Source organism: Ostrea edulis, chromosome 1, assembly GCF_947568905.1.
Source record: "Ostrea edulis chromosome 1, xbOstEdul1.1, whole genome shotgun sequence".
Taxonomy (NCBI): Eukaryota; Metazoa; Mollusca; class Bivalvia; order Ostreida; family Ostreidae; genus Ostrea; species Ostrea edulis.
Window position 1 is genome coordinate 29,639,471 of NC_079164.1, and position 25,215 is coordinate 29,664,685.

At 36.8% G+C, this 25,215-nt stretch overlaps 1 protein-coding gene across 3 annotated transcripts in view; it reads left to right on the forward strand.

Annotated features, from left to right (window-relative positions):
* Positions 1 to 25,215, forward strand: part of LOC125663931 (protein Jumonji-like) — a 43,288-nt gene that overhangs the window by 3,021 nt on the left and 15,052 nt on the right. For all 3 annotated transcript variants that reach the window (XM_048896380.2, XM_048896379.2, XM_048896381.2), the window contains exons 3-17: positions 1,267 to 1,574; positions 1,878 to 2,053; positions 2,591 to 2,730; positions 6,585 to 6,932; positions 12,958 to 13,570; positions 14,051 to 14,289; positions 14,381 to 14,451; positions 14,961 to 15,045; positions 15,432 to 15,557; positions 15,810 to 15,968; positions 18,709 to 18,804; positions 19,859 to 19,980; positions 21,277 to 21,347; positions 22,001 to 22,115; positions 24,188 to 24,296. In XM_048896380.2, the coding sequence (XP_048752337.2) occupies positions 1,267 to 1,574; positions 1,878 to 2,053; positions 2,591 to 2,730; positions 6,585 to 6,932; positions 12,958 to 13,570; positions 14,051 to 14,289; positions 14,381 to 14,451; positions 14,961 to 15,045; positions 15,432 to 15,557; positions 15,810 to 15,968; positions 18,709 to 18,804; positions 19,859 to 19,980; positions 21,277 to 21,347; positions 22,001 to 22,115; positions 24,188 to 24,296 (2,778 nt within the window). The remainder of the gene's footprint in view (positions 1 to 1,266; positions 1,575 to 1,877; positions 2,054 to 2,590; positions 2,731 to 6,584; positions 6,933 to 12,957; positions 13,571 to 14,050; positions 14,290 to 14,380; positions 14,452 to 14,960; positions 15,046 to 15,431; positions 15,558 to 15,809; positions 15,969 to 18,708; positions 18,805 to 19,858; positions 19,981 to 21,276; positions 21,348 to 22,000; positions 22,116 to 24,187; positions 24,297 to 25,215) is intronic.

Sequence of the window (25,215 nt, forward strand, 5' to 3'; positions counted from 1 at the left end):
TTTCAGGAAATGTTTACAATTTGCTACTTTTTTGTTTATATTATATTTGTTGATCATCAAATCATTTCAAATTTTGTTATATTTGATTCCGAATTTATGATAGAAGTGAAATAAACTTCAATCAGGAAAAATTTAACCCGCCAATCAATAGGAATTAACGATTTATAAGTAGGGCCGTCACATTGTTCAAGCGGTAAACATTCTGCTGTAGGAGTTGCTTATCTCTGTTGTATATGTCTCTGGTTATAACATTTTATATAACCCACTGGTTCAATGCCAGTCTATTATTTTGGGTCGTAGGCTTTTGAATGTTTTCAACATTTTCTCAGGACTACAGGACCAATCATTGTAATGAAATTTTGTGTACAGCATTTTTATAAGGAAACAAAAGTTGTGTATCATGGTCGCTGCACATATGGGGCCAAAGAAGGGGGTGCCAAAATATTTTGAAAACTTTTTATAACTTTAAATGTAGCAGACAAACTTAGTGTGAGACTAGATGTAGGCCATGTAATGAAGTGGGAAGAATCTACCAAATTAGTGCAACTTGAGATTTTCTTTACTCCTGACCGTCAAGATATAATCCCTGAAAATAAAGTTCTTGTGGCAAATAGGAATTACTATGTTTGTCTGTCTGTGAGTGTCATTAGTCCTCCTACACCTGAATGGACCTGAAAACTTGGATCTGACATGAATATTGCTCAAGACCAGATAGCATGTTATGATCCTAAATCAAGGTCATTAGCCAAGGTCAAGGACATAAGTAAAATGAATTAGAAATAACTGTCCAGACAACTTCGAGACATTAGAAATTCACATGGTACAGGGACTGTTTATGAGAGTGTGCACTCACTAATAGTGGACTAAGTCATTTTGCCAAGGTCAAGTGACTGGTTGTAAATTTATGTCAAAATTATACAGCCCAGGCCATAACATTATATTGGAGATGTTATCTTAGACCAGGTGATGAGTAACGATTATAGGGTCATGTGACCAAAATCAAATTCACCAATAAAGAATTTGAGATACATTGTATATTTGTTTAACCATGATTTTGTTAAGAAAAACATAAAAAGTTATGAGCATCACTTTTGATCAAAAAACAAATACTAAGAAAAATGGAGAGATGTATTTGTTACACAGTTAGATTTCTTTAGTTTGTTTTAATTGTTTGATATTTAGGTGATTCTAAGGCACTTTTTGTTTTGTGTATAGACAGTGCTGGCTTTTAATCCTGAAATGTTTTCCTTTCTGATTTCAATGTAGGATATCACAGCTGGATTATCTTGGAAAGAGGAACGTGAACTGAAAAAAGCACTGTACGCATCATTACAAGAATCGAAACGAGCTTCAACCCCCAAACCTGATACAGAAGACGGGGACACAGCAAGTGACACAGGATTTCGACCAATCAAAACAAAGCAATCTGTGGCTAGAATGACAAGGAGCTCCAGGTCATCCAGTGTTCCCTCCACACAACTCACTGGTGGTCAGTCTGTAAGCAATGTGGATGAAACCAGCCAGGAATCCACAATCTCCTCGTCCAACAGCACTTCTACTTCAGACTCCAAAAAGTAGGTCACAAACCTCCAACATAGATTTTGTATAATTTGTATATGATTGAGAATTTTTTGCATGTGGAAATATTATATAATCAATCTGGACTCAACTCTGATGGCATGCCAATGTCACAGGAATTATATAATCAATCTTGACTCAACTCTGATGGCATGCCAAGGTCACAGGAATTAGAATTGTAGTATAGACCTAGTCCCTAACTATATAATGCTGGTAGAACAAATTGATCAAGCCCTTTGATGGTACCTAAGAGTCTGTCAAGGAAAGGTTTAAATGATAAAAATCTTGCATTATTTCAGGACAAAGGTGCGAGCCCAGCGAAAGTTTGCTATGAACCAGCCAAATACTAATGCTTCCTCCACAGAGACCAGCTCCTCTGCGACTCTGAAAGCCTCGGAGAAGACATCCTCCTCCACCATTGTGTTTCCCAAGAGGGCAAAGACGGAGGACTTCTTAACCTTCCTCTGCCTCAGAGGTACACAAGCTCAATGTCAGGCAGGATTTTTTACTAGTGTGTCTCCTTGAACATAGCATCTTTTGGATGGTTTATGTACATGGACTAGAAAACCCGGATTTATGAATGGAGTGTTTTGATGATACAGATACACTCCTTCAAAGTTTAAGATTGATTGGCCATGAAGCTTGCATCCAGATTAAAAATCTTTATGAAGATTATGATTTTTGAATGAAAATAAATTTGCTTTTTAAATAGAAAAAAAATATTACAGGTATATATTTTTTTTCAGTATTGATATCTTTTGCTATAATTTCCAAATTTCCAAATTACTTCGGATAAGAACACCCCCAACTCCAAAAGGGGGGAGGGGGAAAAGTGAAGTAGTTAGCTTCTGGACTTAGCTTGGTGCCATTTTAGTCTTGATTTAGTCTGGTTAGCATTATGCTGTTGACGGCCGTTTCATTTTTTCAAGTTTTCTGTACATTTGTATATCATGGCATGTTTTGTATCATGTACAGTGTATTATCTGAAGAGTGACTTTCTTTTACAATACAGGAACACCTCTTTTGCCCCCTCATTTGGATTTCTTCAACTACAGTCGCTATGACAACAGATGTAGTAATGGCCGTGACAGTTCCCCCTCATCCTCATCTACTAGTATCAGTAATGGACCAGAGGAGCAGGCATTTACACCAGTTAGTAAATGATTGATCAGAATTTCAAACTTTTTATGCCCCCGAAACCGAAGATTCAGGGGACATCTAGTATTTTGGCATGTCTGTCTGTTGCAAAAAACTTGAACCTTGGTCATATCTTTTACACCATAAGAGGCAGACCTTTCATATTTGGTATATGTATTCCTTGTGGCAAGACCTTTTTATTGGCACCAAAATTCTTGAATTGATGGCCTTAAGGTAAGGTTTGCGACATTTTGACATGTAGCGAACAAAGTCATGTTGCATATCAGTATGTTCAGTAGGAATTTATCGTTTAAAAATTGACTTTTTAAAAAAAATCGCCCGTGTCGTGTTTTTTTTGACTAGATGGGCTTATTTTTTGTGATGTTTTACATTTTCGGGATCTTTGTACAAAAGGGAATACTAGTGGTATAAAAACTACACGGGGCAAACTTATGGGGTAAAAAGCTGGTAGAATTTTTAAAAAGAGTATTATCTATAAGATTTTACTAATTGGTAGAAAAATGTTATTTTAAAACACAAAAAATAGCACTTTTTATATCTTGAATAAAATTTTAATTGGTTGCCATGGCAACAAAAAATGTATATTGAGCAGCTTTACAAGGTCTACGTCAGAAAAAAATTACTTTAAACATAATATTTGGACCATAAATATTTAAGAAAGTATATAGAATTACTACCCACCAGGCTTTGTTTCCATGGTAACAGATTAAAAAGAATTATTTCATTTATGCGATTTGTCACTTTGTTTTATAATTGTACAACCTTTGAAGAGTGCATTGAGCATTTTCATGAATAAGATACAATTCCAGCCCCAAAATGATATTTATATTTATTTGTCAAGTATTGTTGTATCACATTTATTAGAAATTAAGATGTTGAGTTTTTTTTCTTCTAAATTCAATACAATATTTTCAATATATCCCGGCGGGTTTTTCACGGTCCTGCTTCGTCATAAATTCTGTGTTACATTAGCCCGAACCTGTCTTATATACTACATCTTTGAAATAATTACCCTCTCCTTGTTCCATTGCTTGATGTTTGTTTACATAGTTGAACATACAATGTGACAATATAAAAAACCTGGTCAGTGGTGGATCTAGGAGGGGAGGGGGGGGGGGGGGTAACGTAAAGTTAGTAAATATGACACTAATAAATCTGTTTTATGTCAATGTTATGCAAATGTTCCTCAGACAAAATTAAGACTAATTTAAGATGTATTAGAGAAGACCCCTTTTTTTATTCTTACATGATCATATCAGTCGCGTTTTCTACATTTCAAAGTTCATGCGATAAATCGCTCTATCAGCGCAAGTAGATGTCGTAGCATTGAAATATGAAGTGTGTATAATTAGAGAGCATTGTCAGGTTTATTCTTAAAAAATGCTTGTGAATGTCATAAAAATTCCTAGCTTCATTAATGTCGAACCTTGTCTTTGAGGATACTATTTACAAACAATGATCGATTATAACAGCATCAAAATAAATCCTACTTTCCCTAACAAGATTCGCAGAGATTACATGGTCATAACATAATTTTAATGGAAATTAACTGTAGCGCATACTACATATGTATATATAAAAAATTGTAGACTTTTATAATATCAAAGAAAATAAGTTATAAATGATCATTTGAGAAACATTATCATTATTTTATCATAGAGGGTTACACATACGCCTCTTGACACTTGAAGTAAATATTATGACATTTTCCCTCGATTCAACTATGACGTGACGCATTATTTCATTATGACGTCATAAAGTGCGAAGTGCACTGAGGTATATCAAGAGTTATCTCCCTGTTGTTGCAAACCTTACCTTAAAGGGGCATGGACACGATTTGAGCTGAAAATTTTCAAATTTTGATTTTTTGATTTTTAATGTTTAGAATGTTTAACTAAGGTATTACTAATAATCAGCAAAATTTTGAATGTCAGTAGTCAAGGTTCATGAAAGATACAGATGTCACAAGTCCTTGTATTGTAAACAAGGCTCGTGCCATGTTTTTGATTAGGGCTATTCCAGAAATAAATACGAGGGGGGGGGGGGGGGGGCGAGGGAGGCACCTTTTGTATATACCAAGCACCCATAAAAAAGAATAAAAAATTACCCCATGACCCATCAAATTAATAAACTCATTTTACAATGACTCATCTAATAAAAAAACAAACTAACCAGACCCACCACAAAAATATTTTTAAAAATGAAAACGGTACAAATCTCGCGAGGTTTTCGGGACAAACATTCTAGTCAATGACGCGGTAATGCCTGTGCGACATTGTATCACAGTAGTTCTGAAGAAACGATGTCACATCAACAATCAAAGGCATCTATGGCGGGAATGTTGGAAAGATTGGGAGTCCAAACGATGCTATTATCATGAAATGGGTATGGATATGTTTTTCCACGAATCGTTCTTCTTCTAATGGAGCCCGCGCCCGGAGGCCTCTAAATCACCATCAAACCGACTGATAAATATAACGCATCGGTACCCTCGTATAAATCAACTAAGGTTTGCCTATTTTTATTAGAAAACGGAATACCTGTTGGTTTCAAAATATTCCCAAAATCGATGCACTGTAAACTGTAATAATCTACAGAACAGAGTTCGCCGCCATCACGTCCAAAGGGACCCTACTAAACGCGCCTCTAATTTGAAGAGTGTCGTAATGGAAAGTTATGCGCTGCAAAGAGCGACAACTCGAATAGTTCTATGTTATTTCCGATTTCGAAAGCAGCATTTCGAAAGCACGTTTTCAATTTTCCCTCCGACGTTTTGTAACCAACATGACAAGAGCGACAATAAAAATATTCTGAAAACTCAACACCCACGTGGCACAAAATAAAACAATAGAAACTACCCACTACCCATAATAAATATTTTTTTAACAGTCCAACCATGGACCAATTAAAATATGAAAAAATACGACCACCCACACAAAAAAATATCGTTTGCCGCCCGACCCCCCCATTTGATCATTTCTGGAACAGCCCTTACATACACAAGTAGGTTAAATATACTAGTAAAAGTTTTGTTTAAAGCAGATGATTTCAATTTGTAAGTGAATCCTTAACACAATGAAATATTTTCTAGTGTTTTGCACATCTCATTTTGTTTTAAACATGCTATTTACTATTAAGCAGTCTAATGTAAATAAAAACATGTCCCAAGCCTTGTTTACATAACAAAGAGTGGTGAGGGTTGTATCTCACTTGTAATTCAACAACTGATAACAAAATTTTGGTTGACCATTGGAAATACTTTAGTTAAGCATTGTAAACAATAAAGATGGAAAAATAAAATTTGAAAATTTTTCAGCTCAAATCGTGTCAATGCCCCTTTAAAATGATTTAACATCATTGTTGTTTGAATGTCTGTCAGATATATTAAGGAGGAATTACACATCGTCATAATGGCTGACTTCCTTTTGAAACACAAATGAAAATTTAAATATCACTAATACATCCATTTTAAATCTAATTGCCAAACTGGATAGCTCAGTAGGTTAACTTGTTATAGCTCAGTAGGTTAACTTGTTATAGCTCAGTAGGTTAACTTGTTATAGCTCAGTAGATTAACTTGTTGACTGCTGATCTGTAGATTGTGGGTTAAGCAAGGGTTTTAATTTCTTTCTTTCTTTTTTTTTTTAGATTATTTTCTGCTAAAACTGTATTTCTATTAAACTGAGTAAGGAACATTTTCAATTTCAAAATATAGTTGTACATATCCTCCACTTTCCATCTGCATTGGATTTCTTAGGTGTTATTCCTTCTTAATCATGGGCAGTTTTGTAACACTGTTGTGATAGTGTGCTGTAAAATCTGTAACTTGATTCTTTGAATGTTTTTAGGTAAATAAATTCACCACCCCCTGTAAGAAGGCAGCCCGGGCCAGTGCTGGGACCCCAGAGACCTGTAGGGGTCTGGCCGGAGTCAAAAGACTGGATAAAACACCAAAAACTAAGTCACCTCTGGCACGGCGAGGCAGACCTGCACGCTCACTGATCATCACTCCTGTCAAAGCTTCACCCTCTAAAGACAACTTGCCATCAAAAATCACCAGTCGCAAACTGGGCAAGAAAGGGATGGGGAAGGACAGATTAGCATCCAAAAGGAAGGCGGTGGCCACTCTAACCCACAGGGCTTCACCAGTCAAGTTGAAGAAGTCAGACCCCGAGGAACCAAATAAAACTGAAAAGGTAACAGAGACACCTGGTGTTGGTTGTAGTGAAAATGTAACCTGTAGTATGCATGATAGAATGATGGAATGCCAGACTGATTGCTCACCTGTGTATCGCACTAATGTAGATGCTTCTCTCACCAACATTTGTACATCAAATCTTCCTGATCTCTTCCCACTTATTCCTCCCCACTTTTACACTGTATATGAGAGTGACATACTTCCTGCACTGTACTGCGATGTCAAGGAGGAGTGTGGTATGATGAATGCAGGGAATGTATCAAACACCAAAACATCAGCTGGCAAAATACCTGACACTAACCAGTCAGAGGTTATAGAAGATCTACAAACATTGACTGATGTCATGATAGATTTATGTACTGATGTGCAGAGTTTCTCATCGAAGAAAGTGATGGGGACTGTGATTCAGGCAAGTCTGTCTGATGATGAAGTTCTGTTTGCCACCTCTGCTGTCAAGACTGTTAAGAAGGAGTGTCAGGGAGAAACCAAGTCTAACATCAACCCACCGCTGTCATTGTCATCAGACACCATTACACCACTGTCATTGGACACCATTCCACTGCTGTCATCAGACACCAAACCACAGATGTCATCACAAACCATTCCACCACTGTCATTGTCATCAGAAACCAACTCACAGATGTCATCAGACATCAACCCGTCATTGTCATCAGAAACCAACCCATTGCTGTCATCACAAACCATACCACCGCTGTCATCAGACGTCAACCCACAGATGTCATCAGACGTCAACCCACCACTGTCATCAGACTTCAACCCACCACTGTCATTGTCATCAGAAACCAACTCACAGATGTCATCAGAAACCAGCCCACCACTGTCATTGTCATCAGACATCAACCCACCGCTGTTATCAGAAACCAACCCACAGATGTCATCAGACATCAACCCACCACTGTCATTGTCATCAGAAACCAACCCACTGCTGTCATCACAAACCATACCACCGCTGTCATCAGACGTCAACCCACAGATGTCATCAGACGTCAACCCACCACTGTCATTGTCAGCAGACATCAACCCACCGCTGTTATTGTCATCACAAACCTACCCACTGCTGTCATCAGACACCAAACCACTTCTGTTATCAGATGCCAACCCACTGCTGTTATTGTCGTCAGACGCCAACCCACTGTTGTTATTGTCATTAGACGTCAGCCCACCACTGTCATTGTCATCACAAACTAACCCACCGCTGTCATCAGACATCAACTTACCACTGTCATCAGAAACCAACCCACAGCTGTCATCAAACGTCAACTCACCACTGTCATCAGAAACCAACCCACAGCTGTCATCAAACGTCAACTCACCACTGTCATCTCAAACCATCCCACCACTGTCATTGTCATCAGAGACAATTACTTCAAAGGAGATACAAGTTTTACATGACCAGGACAGTAAGAAACAGTTTAATCTATCGCCCAAGGATCAAGCCTGTTTGCTTGGAGAAGGGGTTCTTGCTATGAAGAAGAAACAAAATATTCTTAACAAGTCTCAGGAAAAAGAGGAACGGTTTAGTCTTTGTTTGGAGGGGGAGCCTGATCTTCCTCTAGGAAAGGCAACTCCTGTTGAAATGATAAATAATCCAGAATCTAATTGCCCCAGTTCGATTTACCAAATTAGACAGATGATTGCCTTTCCAGTAGACACAGTTTTATCAAAACCAGAATCAATTTACATCAATTCTGACAACGAATTAAAAAAAACTGCTCTCGGACCATCTCCACATACATCTGAAATGGAAAAAGAAATGATAACGCCCAGGATTCAAGACCAAGAGATCATGAACAGTGAAACATGTTGTTATGGACTAGACAGTCATTCTGAAGTGGCAGACGGTGGATTTCCTAATGACTGGAATAAAATTATCTCAGATTGTTCTCACCTCATTTCAACATCACAAGCAGAATCCAAAAACCAGTTAGACAGCCCTACAGAATTAGATTCAGACAGAGAAGTTTCCAATGTAAACACTCCGCAAGGATGGCACTCTGAGTGTAATCCAGTGGATAGCGCCAAAAACAGGGAGGATAGATTAGGACAAGACGATGATACTCCCCTAGATCTGAGTTTGCCTAAAGACCCGATCCATGGATCAGAAAAGGAAGCGGATGCCTATGACATTGATCTTACTAATATTTCTTTGTGTTCAAAAAGGTTACAGTGTATGCCTCATTTTCTCCATCAAGGTATCACCACCATAAAGATAGAAGAAGACAAGATCGTCATCCATCACAAATCCAGAAAAGACGAAAGATCCTCAGATGAGCCGAATATTAAACACTTAGGGGTCGGACTCAAGGTTCAGAACAGATGTGATGACAGAAGAAAAGTTCATGTTGTCTTACCTTACTCATTGATGAAGGATGATTCTCCACAGACTGTTTCCAATATAAAAAACAGCTTGCATGTGGCAACACAGAAGTGTTCTTCGACTGAACATACAAACAATAGCGGAGACCAGGCTGTGTCACATGGTCTGCCCACAGACTCCAGTGTTCATGCAGACGGAGGAGGCGAGGAAGATGTTGAACAGTCAAACTTTCCCAATGCAAGTCCTGTAGCACTCAAAAGACCACTGATGGAGAAGACAGATGCAATAAAACTGGGTAGTAATGTCTTGCAGAGAGCTTTGCAGCAGCCAGGGCTTGTATGGAAAGCTAACAAAAAACCAGTCATTGATTTCACACAATTCACTAGTCAGGCTCCGACCGTTGATGCTCAGAAACATTGCACACAACTGAACAGATATTCTGCTATGCAGATATCTCAAGATTCAGAGGAAAAAATACCAACTAATGCCCAACACCTGATGCCTGATCTGTTAAAGAACCTGAACAATAATGACCTGAATGTGAGCTGTAGGGAGTCTGAACCACAGCAGACAGCTGGGAATTTGGTTCTTACCCATGATCCTTTGTGTGATAGCAACTCTTCTATCCCATGTCTCTTCCCACCACTGTCCCAGAAGTTTCCGGGAGATATTAGTTCTTCAAAGACAGAAACTGATGAATTCAGGTTGAAAAGAAGAAAAATAACGTCCAAAGGAATTCAGACCTACCCTTCAGAGGCTAGTGACAAGTGTAGCACCACAACTATACAATCTTGTGCTACTCCGTCTTTTGAACAATGTATACAACTTGGGATTTCAGACCAGGATATCAACAGCTTAAGTGATCTCATGAGTGTCAGGTCATCAGGGGAAGCCACAGGCCAGCAGCGTGTACAGAGATGTGAATCAGGAAGTCCGTCATCACAACTGATCATTGACTTTAAGGAAGACTGTCAGAATCTAGATGATGATTCTCAATGTCTTTATGAGATGGAAGAGGACGATGATTTTAGTGAGGATAACAGTGCTTGTACTGATGAAAATGGAAACATCTTCCTTGTGGACAAGAACTTGCAGGAAAAAAATGTTCATGGAAATACTTTTACCATGACAAACAGCCAACAAAGAAAGAGGCTATTCCCTCTACCTCCTACCATCATGTCCTCATGGTATTACTGACACAAAGATGGCTATTCCTTCTACCCCCACCGTCATGTCCTCAAAGTATTACTCACGCACATATTGAGGAATGGTGTTGACATGTCAGTTCTAGTAGAGTTTCACAATTAAGCTGATCTTGTTGATAATTGTTTAATGTTTTATCAGTTCTTGATCAGATGACTTGTGTATGATACAGATTGTAATTTATAATGTGAGTACAGGTGACTCTCGATGGTTCGAACATCGATCTCATGAAGTTCTCTGTCTCTCTAAGTGAAATCATGGTTCCGATTTCTTTCTCTTTATAACAAATCAAATTTACTACCGATCTCTCGAACGTTCGATCTCTCGAAGTGAAGTTGGGTCCCGTAAAACACATTTCATTGCTTTTCACTCTCGATCTCTCGAAGTGGTGGAAGCGTATACCCACCGTTATCCAAGTGTGTAATAATTTCCGCTTGGACTTTACCTGGATTTTGTTGAATGCTGGAGGATAGTGTGGCTGTGGTAATTAGGTGTTTACATAGGTGAAACATCACCTGTGCTTCTTTATGGAGGTAATACACTTGAGTATATAATTGGCTAATTGGTCAGTTTACCCTTACACTGGGGTCTTTTGTCTTGATGATTAAAATTATATATAATCCCACTATGAATAAAATCTATAATTTGTTTGGACTTGACAATGAGAGAGTAAGTTTTATACATTAATTTAGAGATCTACAGACTGTTAAATTTCTCGAGTTTGTTCTTTGTGTAAAGTTACTCTAAAATATCGCTTTACTCATTCGTTCGAATTTTTGCTTTGTGTAAAGCGACATAACATTGTACTCTATTTAGTTTGTGATAGATATGGACCTGTGGTGAGGGCCTGTCCCGAGACACAGTTAGATTATTCTAACTAAGTTAGTGATAGTAAAACTTCATCAGAACTTGGTTTTATATGCTTATCTTAGCATGGTTAAAGAACAAATAAATACATAAACTTTGAAATCTTTTTATTAATGCAAAATAAAGTTTTTTATTTTGATATAAAATTAACTACGTGACAAATATGAAGGAAAACATGCCAAAACGATATGATCTTGTTGGTAAACGTTTCTGGTTACTGTAGAATCTTAACCATATCGGCGAACCTTTAATGTCCGAATTTCGAACTCTCATTATTTCCAAGTTTTATCATGGTCACTTGAACTTCGAGTTATTGAGAGTCACCTGTACATATGAAAATGTGCTGCCCTTTATCATCAAAACTGCAAGCAATGAAATCAACAATTGAAATGAATGGTTTGCAGAGCTAAAACGGTCAACTTGTTTTTTCTCTATGTTACCTCATATATAGTTCCCCATTCTGTTTCCTCTGCATGACATGTCCTTGCATCAAATCCACTGATTGTAAATTTCAGCAATTTACATGATTTATTGAGCCCTATAATTATATTGTAACACATATATACGCATTTCCAGTGTTTTTGCCTTTAACACCTTTACAAATTGTAATGATGGGCATTTCTTCATGAATGTGCTGCAGTTGTAAAAACATAATAGGTCTATTTTAATGGCTGTAAATTCCGACAGAAATGAAAATAGAATGTGAATATCCGAAAGGAATTTCATTGTTAAAAATACATGAGAATATGAATTGCAACCTGTCACACCACCATGCTTTTCATGAAGCGCTAATAAGTTTTATGAAGAATGTCAGCATAAGCATCACAGTTCACACCCTCATGTATTTTCCAAAATAAAATTAATTTCTTTTATAACAGAATACAATATTTACATACAGACAGGGCAGTCTTATAGATATCATTATTTTAAAGCCATTATCATTTTGCTGAATGTCTGTTTCAAGAAACAGAAAATTTAGTGTTTGAATATTAATGAAGCATTGCAGATAAATGTTCCACATTTTCATTACTTTATAAAATCAATAATTTCACGAAAATAAGGTTTAATGAAAAAACTTTGAGAATTCTTGTTGTACATGTAACTAATCCTCTTTGAATCTACAGTAAGGTACACAGAACATCCAAGATATTTATAGTTACACAGAATGTCGTAAGATATCCAACCTTTTCTTGTTAACCATAGTACACAATAACATTAAAATGCTTTTACATTCAAATGTAGAGCTTAATTCTGATAGTATTATTTCTGTGTCATTGGTATATATATATATATTGGATATTAGTGCTTTGTGTTACTTTTTCTGCTGCTTTTTGTGTTTGCTTCTTATATAGGATTAAGTCGTTAGAATGTTGTCCCGCACATGCACACATGTTTCATGGTTGTATTTTGTATCATGGAGCTATTTCTTGTTCATTTTGTTTTTGATTTTATTTCTTTAAGATATGAGATTTTGTTATAGAAATTAATTTTTACTTCAAATAAAGGAATATGTTCGATACTCTGGATTATGTCATGCTTTCAAGTTACAGTAATGAAATCATTGAAATCTATTTGAAAAAATTATTTTATGTTAAACTGATTTTTCATAAAACAGCCCTCTAAATGTGCACTACCATTGAGCCAAGAAATATCCAAGAGAAGACCACTCCGACCGAGAGTAAACAAAATGATGACACGGCCCAACGATTACATCGCCATGCGGTTACCACGGAGACAGGCTAAGCAGAATGCACTGAAATTTTACATGGAGGATCTAGATGTTGAGGAGCGGTCCAATTCTGACGAAGAGGTCACTTTCCCACATAAAAGAAAATTAAAGAATTTCATATCCGAGAACAATGCTTTCCCAATTAAAGAATCTAGAATAAGAAAAATTAATAAAAATGCTCAGAAATCTGTCACACATGGTAGACAGCTGTTAAGAAATAGGTTACGGTTTGATAAGAATTTAAGTAACCCTGAAAGGAGGACTACAAGATTTTCCAGTAAGTCTAGTGACTCTAACTCCAACGAGAGCAGTGATTTAGTCAAGAAAAATGTAAACCAGGATATTGTTAGTACAAATATTAAAAATAATAATGATAAAAATCCAACAAGTGTCCCTGAACGCCGTCCAACCCGACAACGTGTCACAAGAATGTCAGAATCGCAGTCAAACATCACCGTAGAATCATTGCCTGAACAACCAAAGACCAGGAAAAACAGTGGTAAGTGTAAAACAAACTGCGATTAAAGTTAAAAAGTTTGATCTTTTGTTAGACAGTATGAATCTTAATATACTCCGTTTCTGGTTCTTCTTCCTTCCTTACTGGATTAACCTCATCTGGAATAATCCTCCATCTTCTTCCCCCCCACTTCTCACACACACACTCATGGAGTGACACATTACAGATTCACCCCTTGTTTGAATACAAGTTCTAGATATGGATAAGATTTTCTGTGAACCTATGAGATTCCAACATATGATACACTGTTTTTGAATTGTGAGAAATATTTTTGAGGAAATTGTCTTAATGAAGAAAATGTTGCTTTAATAGACACAGATTTAAGGTTGTTGTGAATGGTGAAATAAATAGTAATAAAGAAATTGCCTGTTCCAGCAATTCATCATTTGTTATTGAATTTGCTATGTAAGATTTGACACTAATCTGATGACACCACTCAGTGCAGCTGCCAAATTATTTCAGTGGGAGGTATGACCCTTAGACTCAGGGATCCGGAGAGCCCTGTGAAGTCCTTGCCGCAGTCCCCTCGGCGGTTAGACACCCCCCAGTCCCCACGAGACATCTCCACCAGTCTTACGGAGATACCCACCTTCTGTCCCACGGAGGAGGAATTTCAGCGCCCCCTACAATATATCCAAAGCATCGCACCTAGAGCTGAGCCATACGGGATGTGTAAAATCATCCCTCCATCCAGCTGGAAGGTAAAGGCATGCAGTAAGGGAGTTAAAATAATCAATCTGAATGTAACCTATTGATGTAGTGTATCGTGTATCATTTTACATTTCGTTACAGATGGAAGGGAAGATCAGTGATGATGTAAGATTTACATCCCAGAAACAGTATACTCACAAACTGTACCAAAGGTAATCACATCAGATCACAAACTGTAAAAGTAATCCCATCATATCACAAACTGTAAAGGTAATCACATCAGATCATAAACTGTAGAGGTAATCACATCAGATCATAAACTGTAAAGGTAATCACATCACATCAGATCATAAACTGTAAAGGTAATCACATCAGATCACAAACTGTGAAGGTAATCACATCATATCACAAACTGTAAAGGTAATCACATCACATCAGATCATAAACTGTAAAGGTAATCACATCAGATCACAAACTGTGAAGGTAATCACATCATATCACAAACTGTGAAGGTAATCACATCATATCTCAAACTGTAAAGGTAATCACATCATATCACAAACTGTAAAGGTAATCACATCAGATCACAAACTGTGAAATAATCACATCAGATCACAAATTGCAGAAGACTATGTCTGCCATGTTAGTATTCTAATAAACCTTGAATTGATGTAGAAATCATGTAAGCTTTGAATTGATAAATTGTATTTATGTTTTGCAGATTTGGTCCAAATGTGGAAAAGTTGGAGTGTATACGAAAACATCTGGAGACTTTAAATCCCATAGAACAAATCCAGATACCAGAGGTATTTTCCAACCATGTCATCAATAATTAGAATCAAGCATTGTCAATGTCAGTATATAATCAGTTGAACTTTATGATGACTGAAAAACTGTGATATTTGATATACAATTGGCATATTTATATATGATTGCTATAACTAATTGTTGTTATAAAATGGATTTTGTTGTGTGATAATCAAAGCCGCTAGAGTGAAATCTCCATTAAACCCCTTAATGTCATAATGGTCATTAATCTTTCCATATAAAAGCTGTACAGATATTACTAGGATTTCTCACCTCAGTATAATGAAAGAGGAAGAGCCTAGATCTTTTGACTGGGCTCGATTTTATACAATGTATATCTCCATTGATGTTCGGATCAAGGTAACAATTTTTGAATGTGATGTAGATAGGAGGTGTCGAGCTTGACATTTGTGATCTGGACCGGATGATTAAGGAGCTGGGGGGAATGAGGAACGAGGTAGAGAAGAAGAAATGGGCTCGGGTGGCAGATGCCATTAACATTCCAAAAATGGTACCGTATGACATTCTAAAGAGTAATGAAAATGTTACCAAATTAACTCGGATGAAATATTCATTTATTGCTTGTTTAAATATGAAGCCTGTTTAGATACAACTGAAATTGTGATCCATGTCTGAGATGAAAACTGTCTCCAACTGTCAATTTAAGTGCTGGGGGAAAAATCCATAATTTTCCAGTTTGAAATCAAGCTTCCATTCTTTCATTTCACTATGAATGAGGCTATGACTACTGAAAACATTGCAGGCTCAGGACCGAGGCACAAAGCTGTATGATGCATACTGTAAATTTCTACTATCTTATAACGACTTGTCTACAGAGGAGAAATCAAAGGTTGAAGGTCAGGTCAAGGCTGAGCGACTGAAGGTCAAAAGAGAGGACCAAGAAGAGGACTGCATTGTCAAGGTATGTTGTATTGACCTAAAGAACGTACCCTAACAAATGTGTCATATACTGTAGGTAAAACAGCAGTCATTTTTGTCAGTCCCAGGGCAATAACTGTCGTTCACATTCTTTAACCTGAGAACAACGTTTCTAAAGGGCTAACAAAAATGAGTGTTGACTGAATAAAACATTTGTTTACTGGAAGGCAAGCATATATTCATTCATTATAATCAGAAATAGTATATCCTTTTCTACAGTGGAACCTCGTTTTTATGTTCTCCATTTGTTATGTTGGAATTTTAAAGCACAAAACCATTTCCTAACAAACCTATATAAAATAGACCTGGTTATTACATTGTCCAAGACACTGGGACTTGGTATTTTGTTGTAAAAATTCCGACAAAAATGTAATAAACCCCCAATTATACAATAGAGATAAGCCATTCACACCTAGACTGACCCAGGCAGTCACTGTGTAATTTTCTTGGCTTGTTAGGGGATTAGAGACGCTTGATGGATGACGCTTTGACAGATCTAGCAACATCTGTACATGTGAATATCCTGTATCGAAGCCAGTGATAAACAATTTAAAAAAATTATCTAGAAATTGTACTCTATAAAATTTTCTTCATTTTTCATATTTTGATAATCAAAGAAATAATAATTTCTCAACCACATGTGTGTTCAGCATCGTGTGATTACCTTCGCTATTAAAACTCTATTTATGGACATCTTTGGTACCAAACATTTTGGACAAAATTTATCGTGGCAATGTAAAAACTGCTTGGGTAACAGCTTGGACAGAGTTAGGTGACCAAGGACAGTGTTTAATTAAAAAATTAACATATACAGGTGACTTTCGATAACTTGAAGTTCAAGGAACTTCGAGAGATTGAGAGTTCGAGAGACGAAAAAATTCGGAAATTAAAGATCCGACCATATGGTTCAGATTATACGCTACGCACCACTTCGAGAGATCGAGAGTGAAAAACAATGAAATGTGTTTTACAGCATCCAACTTCACTTTGAGAGATTGAGAACTTCAAGTGATCAAACGTTCGAGAGCTCGATTGTAAATTTGCTTAGTTATACAGAGAGAAAAAATCTGGACCATAATTTCACTTCGAGTGATCGAGAACTTCGAGAGATCGAAGATCGAGCCATCAAGAGTCGCCTGTAGCTTAGATGTAGTTGTTTCTCGTCCATAATTATGCCGATCAAACTGCCCAGTGTAATCAGTTGAGTTGTGCACAGCATTTAGCTCAGATAACATTCTAAAATCTCTTGATATCTTTTTGCGATGTGCATGTGATTTTAGTGCCATCATTTAGTGTTTTAAATGTGATCTTAGTGCATTATTTTGTATGTGGATTGCGCTTGTTCTCCGTGTTTATCGTTGGTGAAAAATGCGAGTAAGTCTTGTGTATCATGCGCGTTTTGTGTCCTTTGTTTAGTTGTTGGTTTTGGGGGGGATTTTTTTTATTGTGTTATGCATTGTGTAAAAAGAGAACTTTGATAAAAATGATGTTTTGTTATTCTTAATTCTATGTACGAATGTTGAATACGAACTGGAACAAGTTATTGAGAGAAATTTATATGAACACATTATGTTGAACAAAATGGTGGAAACAAATGCAGATAAGCAACACTTATCAAAACAACCTTATGTATCCTACACAATAAATAAAGAAAAGGGATAAGAGCAGGAAGAATTACAGATATTTAAGATAAGACATAAATAAATTAAGTGTCATAGTCTTTTAAACAAAAAAAGAATAAAGATATATTCACACATACCCCTTCCATGGAGTATCAACAGCTGATGTACAATTTCCAAATGATGTTTTTAACGGATTTCACTGGCAAGGTTTATTTCGTTGTCCCCAGTATTACATTATTTTATGAGAAAATGAGAAACGTAATTACGGGGTCCACTGTATTTTGTAACTGATTCATGTTAGGATTACTGGTATTTTATTTGAATTTTTATACCCCCCGCAACAAGTTGGGGGGGGGGGTATACTGGAATCGGGTTGTCCGTCTGTCTGTCTGTCTATCTGTCCGTCCGTCCGTCTGTAGACACAATGGTTTCCGGGCTCTAAAGCATTATCCTTTCCACCTACCGTCACCATATCATATATATGGACTACCCATGGAATGAAGATGTTCCCTATCGATTTCAAGGTCAAAGGTCAAGCGCACTGGACATCGAAGTAGCAATATGGTTTCCAGGCTCTAAAGCGTTATCCTTTCCACCTACCGTTACCATATCATACATATGGACTACCCATGGGATGAAGATGTTCCCTATCGATTTTGGGGTCAAAGGTCAAGTGCACTGGACATTGAAGTAGCAATATGGTTTCCAGGCTCTAAAGCGTTATCCTTTCCACCTACCGTCACCATATCATACATATGGACTACCCATGGGATGAAGATGTTCCCTATCGATTTTGGGGTCAAAAGGTCAAAGGTCACGCACACTGAACATCGAAGTAGCAATATGGTTTCCATTTAAATTCTTTAACGGCTTTTTTCATCGCATGGAGATGCTGTGTTCCTAGATACCTTTTGAATCATAATACTGAAGTTTATTTATACCTATTAACAACACCCTTTGGGAGATTGGGGTAAGCAGGGGGTATTCTTAGTGAGCATTGCTCACAGTACATCTTGTTTTTTCCGTCCATGATAAATGGGCAATGATTTAAACAATCATTATAACTTTTGCTTAATGCTGAATTTTGATTTACACAATCAGGGGAAGAACATGTCCCTGGGGCGATTTATTCAAATGGCTCGAAACTCAGCTTCACAACATCAGAGGGAGCAGGCCCACTCCACCGAAGAGACAGAGGTATGTTAATAAGTACTGTAACTGAGATCCCTGTCTAATCTCAATGAATGTAAGAAAATCATGGAATGTAATCTCAGGTAGTAGTTATCCCCTTACTATTCATTGTGAGAGGGGATAGAGTCACTGGACCATTCGTGTGTGGGTGAGTGTGTGTGTAAAAGACTGAGCTTGTAGACATTCTGATGTAGCTTTTTTATCAAGAGAAAAGAATCCTATTTATTTTGGGGTCAAAAGGTCCAGGTCACTACAGGACTTCATAGAAAAAAACCTTACATTTACTGATTTCCTACATTGGGAGGGGATGCCCTGCTTTGCAGAACTCTTGTTTGCAAGTTATTTCTGACATCAGACACAAGTTCCAACAAGGACTTTGCAAGAAAAGTGCTTCCTGAAAAGTGAGGCATTTCCTTGCCAAGAGTTTTTCAAGGACCCCTGTCCTATACTTTTCTAGTTCAGATTTTGAAAACTATAGCAGGAACTTCAAAATTTTCATTTCAGCATCCAATTCTTTTGATTTTTAACCTTGATTATTGGTAAGATCCCAGATTGTAGATACACTGAAAGTTTATAATTTTTCCTCCAGTGACGTGAACATTTAATATCTATTCTTGCAAATTGATTGTGAACTAAAACTTGTAAACGAAAAGTATTTTCTGCAAGGTTGGTAAAAGTTGGATAGAGAAGACATGGCTTACATCTTTTACCAGCTAAAACACAAGATTCCAAAAGGACAAATTAGCAAGATACTATACACAACAGTTCTGTTGTTACCTGTATAAATTAGCAAGATACTATACACAACAGTTCTGTTGTTACATGTATAAATTAGCAAGATACTATACACAACAGTTCTGTTGTTACATGTATAAATTAGCAAGATACTATACACAACAGTTCTGTTGTTACATGTATAAATTAGCAAGATACTATACACAACAGTTCTGTTGTTACATGTATAAATTAGCAAGATACTATACACAACAGTTCTGTTGTTACATGTACTATTACTTCCTTACGTGGGAATATAAATGTACTCGTAATGATTACGTTTCAGAAACAGTTCTGGGAGATTGTTAATAGTAGGACCAGACACATTGCTGTACATGCAGGCCATGTTGACACAAAAACACAGAACTGTACCTTGTTTCCCACCAAGAAAGAAAACCAATACTCCAAGTAAGTAGTTGGTGGATCAAGTGTGTGCTGGTATTAAGTGTAGCATGCCCCAACCTCTGTTTATCAAAAACCAAGTGTAATAAACATATATAATGTGTATACATTCTAAGGCCAAAAAAGTTAATTACTGATTCTCAGGCTAATTTTGTCAAAAATAGATGATGGTGGGAGGTTTTTTTTTATCTGATGAAAAACAGATGAGGTTTTTTTTTTAATTCAAAACTTATCTTTCAAACAGTTCCATCATAGAGCAAGCATTTGAAAAACCTCCCACAATGTATATGGCAGAGTAACCATTGTGACTTTTCATATCTGTACAGATATTAACGCCATTGTGATGAAATATTTGCAGCTATATGATTTTGCCAGCCATTTGCAAAATTTTATCTGTTAACACAAATGTCGTGATGACCCAGAGTTAGTCACATTTTTCTGATGGGAGTATCTAAGATGCAGTTGGGGATTATGGATTTATTTTTGGGGGGCTTTTGGCATGGAAGAAATTTTATTATATTCATTTAAGGATGAATACATGTATGGTTAATGTGCGTTGTTTAAACAGATGTGATTGGGCCTAAGAACAAAGTAATTTACGGCCAATCTCTATTAAGCTTACAAAAAGTGTTAAATGATTACATAAATTGAAATTGGTGTGGGATAGACAGGGAATCCACACATTTTGGAGAATTATTCTAGCGAAAAAATCAGAAGGGGGTGGGGTTTAGTAGTGTCCATACTTGAGGTGCCTGCCTGTGTCGACTTCTTCGGAGTAAGATAATCCTCTGTTGAAGAACGTTATCCGCTTGCCGTGCATCATTTCTGACTGGTTTAAATTGATTTGGCTGAACAACAAAATTGGGCGGTTCATCAGAAAACAGAAATTTGTCCATATCCATTGAATTAGTGAGAGATTTCGTTAAACAAAATGGTGTACAATATACAGTTTTCATTGCGTTGTTTACATCAATGGGTCTTTGTCATGTCACAAACACATAGAATCAAGAATGATAAGCGGGTAACAAATTCATTCTATGTACAAGTTAGCTGCAGAACTGTAGCTCTCTGAAAAAATATTTTGACGTTCCGTCAAAATATTTTTTCAGAGAGCTACAGTTCTGCAGCTATGTACAAGTTTACAGCTTTATTTCTTATCAATGCAAAAATATTTTTTATTAAAATGCTATTTTAACTTTCATGCATACCTATCTTTATGTTTATAGGATAAAATACCACTGTTATGTTTTTAAAAATATCTGCCACCATTTAGAATTCTTCAGAAGTCTTTGTTTTTTTCAGACATCCCTGGAACCTGAACCTACTCCCACAGCACTCTCTGTCCCTGCTCAGATACCTGGGACCTGTACCAGGTAAATCAATGAAGCATGACAGCCACTGTAAAAAGAGAATTAGATACCGCGGCCAGAATACGCCGGTTTCGAGATACGTCCAAGTTATTTCCCTTTAGAGAACTCTCGTACATAGTAAGGCGCGAAAGAATTTGTTTACACGCGGGAGTGGGACAGATGTTCATCACAGCGTAAGTGAATGTACTCAGTAAGTTTCTCATACGCTGTTTGATAACCCGAATTCGACTGATACACAAACTAAGTAAGTGATAAGTATTTAGGGAGTAATTAAATACATAGAATTCTTATTCTATCACGTTATTTCGTTGGTCATAAGTACCATATCCAAGATATTTCTTGCAAATATGACATTGTTTGTATGTTTCCACTTCGGTAAAACATTTCTTTCGACAGTATTTTGTATTTCCCACATTTACATATTTAAAGAGAAGCCGCTTTTAATACATTTCATCGTCTTCCTCGTTGGCTGTATATCCACTCTGTCCCACTTAGGCATTCAAAATTCCACTAAATGCACCTCCTATACAGAAGAGTTCGTATCTCGAAACTGGCGTATTGTCATCAGTTTAAGAATACTCTGTATGTGAAATCCATTTGGACGGTCTTCACCTGATATCTGTGCAGCTGAATTCATAATTTGACGTTAATTTCAGGCGTTACAGTACCCACTCTTCATGTGGGCATGTTGTACACAGCTTCCTGTTGGTCCACGGACATCCATCATCTTCCCTATGTCCAGTACCTGCATGGGGAGACTGATATAGTGTGGTAAGAAATCATGTCTAGATAATGATAATACAGTAAAATATCTCTATCTCGAAGTCCGAGGGACCTCGGAAAAACTTCGAGATATGCGGGGGTTCGAGATATCCAAAATCGATCTTGGATATATTTTTTTTTTGAAGGAGGATATTTGATGCATAGTATGGGATTTGCATTATAAACAAAAACCCCGTTGCCGTTTCTTATAGTTTGATACAAGTTGATAAATTAATATTGTGGAATTTCAAAGACAAACATTTCATTTTTTAATTCATTTTTTAAATATAAATAAACATCCAATTGAATTCAGAATGTGTTTCAAAATTAAGATGACCGTGCCTGTATGCTTACTTTAAGTTTACTGATGTCCAGGCTCGACTGGGATGTAATTTTTGCGTTGTAATGAAAGAACCTATCATGTAAGAAACAAAAAAGACGGATTTAAAAAAAAACAACTTTTAAATGTTTATTAAATAAATTTTCGTGTTTTCTCTGTACTAGTTTTAATGATGAAGCGTGTATTATTAATTGCGTTATCGTTATTAAGAGCATTACCTTCAAGTGTACATCGACGATTTTGTGCGTTTATCTAACCCACATGTTAATGATAGAGCGTGTGTCTTTCAAACCACCATCCCTGGAATCGGGTGTGTTAGTTCATAATTGGCGGTGAACTATAGCCGTAATGTTGGAAGACTTCACTTATCACCCAAGCTGTTGAACCATTTATTGCGACCTGGATCTACTCGGAAAAGGCGCGCGTGGATTAGCGGTCATTAATTATAATTGATGTAGCCGCGGGTGTGAATGTGTGACTTAACGCCGCCAGGTATGGTAAGCAGAGCGGAAAATTGACTGCACTTCGAGATAAACCAGGTGAATTTAGGGTATGGGACCTTGAAAATACTTCGACATAAGCGGAGTATTCGAGATTACCGTGTTCGAAATATCAGAAGTTTTTTTAATCCTTTATATAGGGAAAACGGCCAGGACCGGCAGTCGACTTCGACTCAAGCGGGGTATTCGAGATAAACCATATTCGAGATACAGATATTTTACTGTAATTAATATAAAAGAGGAAAGTGAGAGAGTCTTTTGTTGTACATGTAGGTGTAATTCTTTGGAAAGGGTTGTCTTGTTGTATGTGTCATAGGCTGTGCTGTCATCAGGGACAGCCATGTCACAAACCTATCACATTTGGATTAATACAGAGTGTTTGGATTAATACAAAGGGTTTGGATTAATACAAAGGGTTTGTGCTAATGCGTAGCATTTGTGTCAATACAAAGTGTGGATCAGTAGGGAGTGTTTGTGTTAATACAGAGTGTTTGGATTAATATGAAGCATTTGTGTTAAATGCAGAGTGTTTGGATTAATACAGAGTGTTTGGATTAATACAGAGTGGTTGGGTTAATACAGAGTGTTTGGATTAATAGGGAGTGTTTGGATTAATACAGAGTGTTTGGGTTAATACAGAGTGTTTGGATTAATACAGAGTGTGTGGATTAATACTGAGTGTGTGGATTAATACGGTGTTTGGATTAATACAGAGTGTTTGGATTAATACAGAGTGTTTGGATTGATATGAAGTATTTGGATAAATAGGGAGTGTTTGGATTAATAGAGAGTGTTTGGATTAATACAGAGTGGTTGGGTTAATACAGAGTGTTTGGGTTAATACAGAGTGTTTGGATTAATACAGAGTGTTTGGATTAATACAGAATGTTTGGATTAATACAGAGTGTTTGGATTAATAGGGAGTGTTTGGATTAATACAGAGTGTTTGGGTTAATACAGAGTGTTTGGATTAATACAGAGTGTGTGGATTAATACAGAATGTTTGGATTAATACAGAGTGTTGGGATAAATAGGGAGTGTTTGGATTAATACAGAGTGTTTGGATTAATACAGAGTGTTTGGATTGATATGAAGTATTTGGATAAATAGGGAGTGTTTGGATTAATACAGAGTGTTTGGATTAATACAGAATGTTTGGATTAATACGAATGGTTTGGAATAATAGGGAGTGTTTGGATTAATACGGAATGTCTATGAACAAAATTACATGTGTATTGTAGGTATGCAGTGCCATCCCAAGAAGAGGCCAAGTTTAAATCTGTGATGAAGGAGATCATTCCTACTCTAGTCAGCAACTCGCCACGCTGGCTCAAGGAGGACACAGCTATGGTCAGTTACAGAAAGAATTGTCTTCTTTTTTAGCTCACCATCAATTTATCTGTTGTCTGTCGTCAGCATCGCTGTTGTAAACTTTTCACATTTTCATCTTCTTCTCTAGAACTATTGGGCCAATTTCAACCAAACTTGGCACAAAGTATCCTTGGGTGAAGGGCATTCAAGTTTGTTCAAATGAAGGGCCATGCCCCCTTCAAAAGAGAGATAATCGCAAAAATAGGGTGGTTTAATTTAAAAATCTTCTCAAGAACCATTGAGCCAGAAGAGCTGAAATTTACATGAAAGCTTCTGACATAGTGTAGATTCAAGTTTGTTAAAATTATGGCCCCCGGAAGTAGGTTGGGGCCACAATAGGGATCAAAGTTTTACATGCAAATATTTAGCTAGGGGCCAAGGTGACTCAGGTGAGCAATGTGGCCCATGGGCCTCTTGTTTAACATCACATCATCCTTGTGATAAACATGCTACATACTAGTTGGTATATATTCAACTAATGCGTACATTTGGAATATGGCTGGAAAAATACTTGTATAGGAAAACTTAGTTTAAATATATTAGAACTTATCACAGTAGACATATTGATGTGTTGTCAAATATCAATCCTGAACCTTTCATGTCAAACAAAAATTAACCATCGTTTTTACCATGGTTTTATGTTTGAAAATGGTGATCAAACTAGTTTACTGTATCAATACAGTTAACACGAAGTTTGTTACATTCAGTAATGCACTAGTTTAGATGATTCTGTTGAAATGAAGAGATATTTACAATATTAAAAAAATCATGATACATAATCGAGGTAGCTGTATTGAGATATGGATTAAATCAGTTCAAACCTGTATCATTCCAGCCTTATTTGCAAGAAGGGGATGCCCTGCTTTGCTGAGCTCTTATTTACCCATGTTTATTTTTT